General features: G+C 42.4%; 1 protein-coding gene across 1 annotated transcript in view; it reads right to left on the bottom strand.

Moving 5' to 3' along the window:
- Positions 1-687: 687 nt before the first annotated feature.
- cacna1ba (calcium channel, voltage-dependent, N type, alpha 1B subunit, a) overlaps positions 688-8533 on the bottom strand; it is a gene marked incomplete at both ends in the record, with an annotated part of 119839 nt that continues 111993 nt past the window's right edge. Inside the window, 4 exons of the mRNA XM_080048645.1 lie at positions 688-1173; positions 2521-2747; positions 3839-4073; positions 5391-5429. Coding sequence (XP_079904771.1) covers positions 688-1173; positions 2521-2747; positions 3839-4073; positions 5391-5429 — 987 coding nt within the window. The remainder of the gene's footprint in view (positions 1174-2520; positions 2748-3838; positions 4074-5390; positions 5430-8533) is intronic.

Raw genomic sequence — 8533 nt, 5'->3', positions numbered from 1 at the left:
GAGCATTTCAGACAGAGGCTGATAAGAGGACATTCAGCAATGGCACTGTGAGAAATGTAAAGGTGTTTTGGACACTACACCATGAAAACAGTTTCTAGTAGAAACCCAAATTACAAATTTGAACATGAAAATAAGCATAATATGTGACCTTTACTTCTCAGTAATAAATACCCACCAGTCAAACAGCAAAATGATTCAGCACTTGTGTTAACTTAAATGGTTTCCCTGGAATACAGACTGATGTTATGCATGACCCACATCCGGGTGATTTATAGCGGCTTATCATCCAGCCACTTCTTCCAAAGTCAGGAGATACTATCATATTGATCTATAGTGAGTGTTCATGTTGTTCTGTTATTTGAGAGTCAATATGGTGACGTCATCCAGACAGTAAAGTCAAAGCAAATCAAGCAACTACTGCTAAAAGCCTACTCTTATGTTCAGTAATGCTATGTGCCCTTTAATAAAGATTACACCTTTTGTTCACATTCCAATAGAAGCCACTTTCTCCTTTCTCCCTGTTTAGATGTTCCCCTTAACCTTATCTCACGTTAGGTTCAAAATACAGCATTAAACAAACACACACATACAGTGACAATGTAAACTAAAGTCTTTTTTAAAGATGATAAAACTCATCACATTTCCTTTAAAAAAAAGCATAAAAAAAGGGTTGCTTTTAAAGCCATGCTAGCACCATTCGTCCTCCTCTGCCTCCTGGTAATACCTGGGTACCCTGACACCAGAGCCCGGGTTGGTGCTGGAGTGGTACCCGTTGGGCACCCTGAGGCTCTGCTGCTGCCTGGCCCCCATAGCGTAGCGAGGCAGTGGAGCGGTCCGAGGCGGGGAGGGCACGGCGTCCTGGAAGACGTCCAGCTGCTCGCGGAGGCTGCTGTAGCGGCTAGCCTCCGCGCCCTGGCCCCGGCCCAGGTAGGGCTCCGAGCTGATACGAGTGACCGGGCAGGGGAAGGGGGAGGAGGGGCCGCGGCTCAGCCTGGCGGGGCTCATAGAGGCCTGGCCCCACACACAGTGCACAGGGGAGGAGCGGGCAGTCTTGTAGGCCACACCCGGCCGCGGGGTGAGGGGGGTCTGGGGGAGCTGCCGACGGCCACGGCTCGGCGGCGTGCCACAAAAACCGGAGCTCATCACCGGGCCGCCTTTAACCCAACCACTGCCCTGGATGGAAATTGGACACGCAATTTGACAAACGATGAGGAGAATAAGTGAAAGAGAAGAGAAAGAGGAGAGAAACAGGGACAGGTCCCGTTGGAAAGGGAGCGAGGAAAAGGAGAGGAAAGACAGCAACATGTGATGTGTGATGACAGAGAACAAATGATGGAGAGAACACAGACACAGGAGACAGAATGGAAGAGGAAAAACCACATAGACAAAATGGATGGAGAATGATGAAAAGAGAAAGTGGGAAAAGAAGTGAAAGGCCATGAGAGGCTGCACCAAAGGCACACAGAGGAGACAGTAGTAGTATGAGCATGCACAGGGATCACAGTTATACCGTTTATATCGTTAATGTTAGTATTGTTTAGCATCTATTTTTGGTTTTTGGTCTGTCTGTGTTTTATAATGGTGTCTTGTAAGCCCTTGTGGCCTGGGCATGCTAATGCATGACACGGTAATAAAATATTCAAATCAAATCATGCAAATCATATACCACATTCAATGTACCTTCATGGACCAATAAGGTCATAAGTCTGAAAGCAAAAAGCTTGTTTTCCAAAATCAATGTGTCTCTGGCTGATATGATATAGTGTAACCTGGAAAATATTTCATATTTATTGGATCCATTAATACACAGGCTAGTTATGGAAGCCTGAGGCCTCTAATTTCCCTACAGTGTTCAGCTTTGACTGGTTCAGACTGACATTCTCTCTCGTGTTATACTGATATCATATGGTAATTTTGCAACAGAATGTATGTAACAATATGAAATCCTACTGCTTTCATCTGAATTCAATTAGAAAGTAATGTGATACCAGTCTTTGTCTCTGTCCAGTCTCCTCCTCTGTTATAACAATCCACAGTGCTGCTGGCCTGCCACACTGCGATGAAACTAGTCACCAACTCACTACAACGGATCATTTGGATCAGGATCAACAGAGTTCTAGAAATGTCTATTTGTCTCATGTCTAAGGTAAGTGGAAGCAGCAGCACTGGATATCAGAGTTGTACTGTCCCTTTGGTATAGACTGAGTGTTTTATCCTGATAAGAATACAATTCTGAGGGAAAATGATTTCTTCAAAATAAATATGGATTTCTGAAGAATGAATATGGCTCCCCAGTGTGACTAGAGACTCCCCAAATATGAAAGAAAACCACCCTCTCTCTTTTATGAAAACCTGTGTTAAAAAAACCCAGTCAGATTTCTCTCCCCATGTGACGTCATAAGGTGAGAAGCCACGCCCCCTCATTTCAAACCTGACTTTTTACTGTCAACTCATAAACCCCTTTAGTAATCTCCTTTCACTCTGGTCCGTCCCTAAACTCTCCATGGCTGTGCCTCCCACCTGCTTGTTGCTGGTGTCCTGCCCTGTGTCACTGGGGGAGGCTGCACAGCTGGTTGTGGCAGACTTGGTGTGGCAGTGTTCCCCCCGGCCACAGTAGCGCTCACAGGAGTAGTAGCGCTGCTTCTCTGTAGTGGAGTGGTGGTGCTTCCTCTCGTGGGAGCGTCCGCGCTCGTGGCCTCGCTCCCTGCAGGCTGCTGGGTCAGAGACTGGCTCTACCATAGCGCCTCCTGTGGAGGAGAACAATACTGCAGGGTCAAAGAGAGGCTGTTTCAGTATTCTCAATCATGGCAGTTGTAGTATCATCTACTACGGTTTAGACCCTTTATTAGTAATGTATGAACATGTATAGATACAGAATTAATGTGTAAAGTCTTTCCTACTGCCCTTTATTGGTTTATTAAAAAAGATAATAAACAACAGACTAACTAGCCCATTAGCAACCACTGACCCTTCAATATTGACTTTATTCATAACTTGGCTATGAATAATTCAACAGCAAACAACTCTTTATAAAGTCATTAGTTAAAGTAAGGTCTGACGACACATAAGCATGTTTGTGTAATCACAGGTATGTTTTCATAAACCAAGTTATTAGAAAGAGAATAGTTGAACAGTTGCCAAGCAACCAGAGGAGGGTCCGCAGGTTACTGCTCACAACTCTAAACACTAAACTTCTCAATCTGTCTATTCTTTTAAAACACATTCTTGATGTATGTGGGTTTTCACACTCAGGATATGACTATGGGGACATGAGTGCAGAATGCATATAATCGTACTCTTTTGCCCAGACTAAAGGATATACTGTAGATATTCAGGGCTGACAATGATGATGACCCTCAGTGTTGTAACCACGGGTGACTGACATTGTTTTGAGAAATATATTTTTCGCTCAGCCCTGTCTGTGTACATAACAAATCTACAAGTCTACATTCAGACAGTTAGCCATTGTCAAGTAGAGATACAGTATGTGCGTGACAAACATATCTTACCTATAGATATCATCATGATACTTTGCCAGTTGATTACGTAGATTAATACTATTTTTTACTATTAAATACATGTACAAATTGGGCAAAATCTAACTAATTATGTGTACATTTGCATCTATTTAAAAACCAAATCTAGATGTTGGATAAAGTCAGTTAAAATCTTTGTTCATTTCTACAACATATTAGTGTCCAAGGGTTTTACAGAACAGATTTTGGATACAGTTTTTTTCATTTTACAAATCGAAATATACTATGTAAAGGTCTCAAAAATATGTGTGTGTGTGTGTGTGTGTGTGTGTGTGTGTGTGTGTGTGCGTGTGTTGCCTAACCCCCAGAGCCGGCTGGCTGTGTTATCATAGGTGTGTCCAAAGAGCGCTGCCTCTTCTCCCTGTCTCTGTCCCTGTCTCTGCGGTGGTGGCAGCGGTGGTGGTGGTGGTGGTGATGGTGGTGTGCTCGGTCCTGGCTGGGCTTCTCCAGGGTGAAGTCCCTCAGGTTGACCTCCGGGGGCCGCTGTGGGGCCACGCTGGAGGCTGAGCGCTTCATCGGGCTGGCATCAGGGACCGACTAAGGCAGGAGAGATATAGACAGAGGCTGTGTTCGAAACGGCAAACTAACGTCCTCCCTACTACATACTCAACATGTACTTGTGTTGTGTATGCAAGGTTCGTCGGACAGTTTACACTGAAGTATACAGAAGCGAGAAAAAAAACATTCTGTCTCGTTTGAAAAGATGCAATGCATTGTGGGGTGGTTGAGTAGGAAAAGTAACCTATCGATCCATACACAAAATCTTCCCCGGAGGTAAATACTCATCCGGGCATTTCTCCAACATACTCAAATTGACATCAAAATGAGTATGAGTAGGACATTAGAAAGGCTTTTCGAACACAGCCAGACAGAACCTGTGTTCCAAATGGCATATTTGGATTTTTTTTTCTTTTCTACATACTACATCTGGTCATGAAGAGAATCTAGTCAGCATGCAGTAGACATACAATTGGGACATACTTTTACTTATTTATTTCACCAAAACATTGCGCCTTGATCTTGCCTCTTCCTTATAGTATATCCTACGCATCCCTGGTTGTTTTCATATGGAAGGCTTTTTTTCTTTTAGCTCCATCCGTACACTGCAGTGAACAGGGTCTGACTAGATTTCACTGGTGCAGCTGCTATGTTTACACATTATAATGACTCTAACATGTGGTTAGAGGCCCTGACAAAAGAAAAGGCATCACACAAGAAATAATGATTTGAACATGTATCAGGTTCTAAGGAAAATGTCCAGCCGTGCCACGTGGAAAGGCCAAAGCTTTTATCAGCAGTACATTAGGACTGCAGCAGTGGGAACGCCTAGCCAATCACGCAACTACCAGCTCTGACCACACTGTCATTGTCTATGGATGGATAAAGGAGCAGGTGTTCCATACAAAGCAGTGCCGAGTTGTATGTAATTGTTTATGTCATCCGTTTTTGAAGACGTATCATAGATGACCTGATTACAAAGGTGCACTATGCAGTTTAATGGGAATTAGATTTTGTATTTACATCTGCAGAGCTTGCATTTAGTTTAGGTGTGTAAACACAACTGTGGACCCTGCTGCTTTAAACAACAACAGTGAAACAGGAACATATACGGTAGCTTTCTAACTTCAAACAGTGTTCCAGGGATCCAATTTTCCTGTGAGTAAAGTTTGTTTATTGAGTTATGAGATTATACTGAAGAACATGTAACTTCTCTGACACACCCAAAGTTACATAGTGCACCTTTAAAATATGACTATTTTAGGCAAATATTTTTTTTTAACTCAAATTAAATGATTTGAACTAACAGTAATTGAAGTGTATATGTGTTGTGTGAGAGTGTGAGAGTGTACGTACAGCTAGAAGGATTCCCGGAGCGTGGCGTGACTGGCTCCGCTGGAATGCAGGAGAGGGATAAGAACGATAGAAAGAAAGAAAGAACAGCAGAGGAAGAGATGGATGAAAGGAAGGAATAGTTAAACAAAAGCTTTGGATTGTGGTTATAGAAGTGTTCAAATATTTCGCATAGAAAATTATACAATCCAATTGAACAAATTATGCTCTAAAGGTTTTTACTATAGAGCTGATAATCAATGGGACTACGGCTGTGTGCCACAAAGTCTTTTTTGATACCATCAGTGCTGGGCACAAAGACATGTCTGTCTATAAACAACACATACATGCAAGTTGATTACTTAAAGGTCACATATTAATCTCTCTTCCGGTTCACAACTATAACTTGGGTTTCTACTAGAACCTGTTTTCATGGTTTAGTGTCCAAAAAAAATTGTAATTTCTCACAGTGCCATTGCTGAATCTCCTCTTTACATCCTCTGTCAGAAACGCTCTGTTTTAGAGCCTGTCTCTTTAAGCCCTGCCTTTCTAAAAAAGCCCAGTTTGCTCTGATTGTCCATGTATCTAACTGCTTGTTTGAATCAAACTGCCAGTTTGATTGAGCGATGTATTGGTGGTGTGGCTTATCACAGGTGGAGGTAGTGCTAAATCAGGTTTGTTATTAGGGGTGTGGCTTATTCCCGTATGATGTCATAAGGGGAGATAAATCTCATTGGGGTTTTTGACCACAGGTTTTAAGGAGGTCGAGGTGGAGAAAAAGAGAGAGATGGTGGTTTCTTTCTCACACTTTATGAGTCCTGAGTCACACTGGGGAGCCGTATTAATGTGAAAAACATTCAACATTCAAAATCAAAAAGTGCATCTTGCATAATAGGTGACCTTTAAAAAATAGTTTGTTTCTAATATTTAATGAGCAGAGTTGCTGCCACAAAGAGTTCAAATATCTCTGGGTCTGGGTTAATAAGTGAGGGTCATTAGTGCCATTAGTAGTAATGGGATTGTTGTTATGTCCAATAGGTGAGAGAACCCAGGGTACACCCAGAACATTCATTACAGATTAGATGTCATATACGTATATATCTCATCTTACTTGGGGAAACATGATTCCCCAGGAGGAACTTTGAAAATGTTTCTGGGTAGAATGATGCCTGAACTACCAGAATGAGCCTGCTGCCAATATGACAAAGTGGCAGGAGATGGGTGGTCAGAAACTTGGTTGAAGTCTTAAGTTGCATAACTTAAAAAACACTCGGGTACCTCAACATTGCGTACTACTTAACCTAAACAGGACATGTACTTAGTTACGTCTTCATACTGTGTTACTGATAATCTTGTGTGGAATTCTGTACTGTTTGGTGATCTTTATTACATGTTTAATCAGCTGCCAATAAGACAAAATGATCCACAGCAGAATGCAATAGAGACATTTTTCTATTAAGGTTTCTGCCCAGCACTCATTCTATCTGCTTCTGTCAGCACATCCTGGAGTCTGCCTCTGTGTGACGCTCACTGATATCTCTAAGAACATATTATGGGCCTTTAATGCCTGCCAGGCTTCGTTATCTGGGGAGAGGGTTGATGAAAAGAGCAGACCCTGCAAATTAAAATGGGCTGTGTACACACTGAATTAAAAGGTGATGAGACTGCACAAAAAGTGGGATCTAATGTCTCTTTATCTGCTGGGTTGGAAGGAAATGAGTGTGGACTCAGGGCTTTTAGTTGGACCAAGGTGTGAACAGAGCAGGAGACCACACTGACTGATTGACAAAGAGAGGGATCTTACAGAGGAGCACACAGGTCTTAGCGGATGTCATGTCCTGATCTCTGGGGGCCCCAACCCTCAGTCACATGCAGTTTGCCTTTCACTCTTCTTGCTATATTGCTTTTTTTCTTTTGCCTCATTTGCTTAATCAGGCTGCAACAGTGCACTCCCCATCACAGCGAGCAGCAGCAGGCAGTGTTCAAGAGGCCCCACATAACATTCATTGAATTTGGCTAAAGGGTTTCCTGCCCTCTGTTTCTTAAAGGGCGAGAAAAATAATACAGCAAGGGCTACGTCTCCGATCCCCTCATTCCTAACATCCTTTTGCCTAATCTCCCACTTTTCTTCTACAGTAACACAATTACCATCTTCCTCTCTCCCAGTGTAATCTTGGGCCCAAAGCCATTTGGAGGCACTATCATCTGTTCCGTTGGCAGTAGCAGTAAAAAGGGATACTGGACAACATCTGGCAGCCTGCCACAAGGTCTAATCTGATAACTGGAGACTTCTCCTCAGCAAGTGAGAGTAGGCTCAACAAGCTCTTCCAATTGGGCCGTTAAAGGAATGCACTTTAAATGCATGAATCGATCAACATCCACATCACTCAGGAAATGAGAGGCTTATTATATTTCATAGGATCTAGTGAAAGATTCATTTATTTTTTCCGCCTTAAAGCAATAGTTCAAAAGAAAATTAGTTTTAGCTTGGTGCCTTACTCTCGGGGTTCATGACAAGGCGACAGAAAACATTTCTTTATCTGTGCGAGCATTTTTGAAGAAGAAATGGGCAAAGGTCGCTCATCGCTGGTTAGCTTAGCTTAAATACTGGTAGTCAACAGGTAGCATTAGCCTGCCTCTGTCAGAAGGTAAACTTTACTAAATCAAATATGCATATGTATTTGATTTAATTTTATATTATATATATATTTATAGAGTGAATACAGATGAATGGACAAATCAACGTTTTTTAATGCAGTCTTATCCATTGGTGGAATAACACATGGTATGCTCCTGATTAGTGAAACACTATCCTCTGCTGCCAAAATAAATTATTTGATTTAACTGCTTGACCAGTGAGACTATTAAGCAGCATCTCACATGTCAGTAATATTACATCTCTGCCAGTACAAAGTGTCTATACAGGAGGTGTTCCAGACAGCCATCTGTCAAACGCCTGTCTGATGGAACAGACACGCTGCTGTTTCCGGGCAGGCTGTGTAACGGCCCATGCTTTACTATGGCTGAATGAATATATCATTTAAAATATGCTTCATGTCTATTTGGCAGTGAGCTAGACAGAAACTAAAGTTAACAAGCAACATGGACAAAGTAGGAAGCCCATTAGTCATTCATTCAAACAACACAATGTCACAGAGCCAAAGACC

This window comes from Ammodytes marinus (assembly GCF_949987685.1).
Source record: "Ammodytes marinus genome assembly, chromosome: 2".
In the NCBI taxonomy this organism is placed as follows: domain Eukaryota; kingdom Metazoa; phylum Chordata; class Actinopteri; order Uranoscopiformes; family Ammodytidae; genus Ammodytes; species Ammodytes marinus.
Note: the sequence above shows the minus strand (reverse complement) of the source record. Positions and strands in the feature narration are given on the sequence as shown.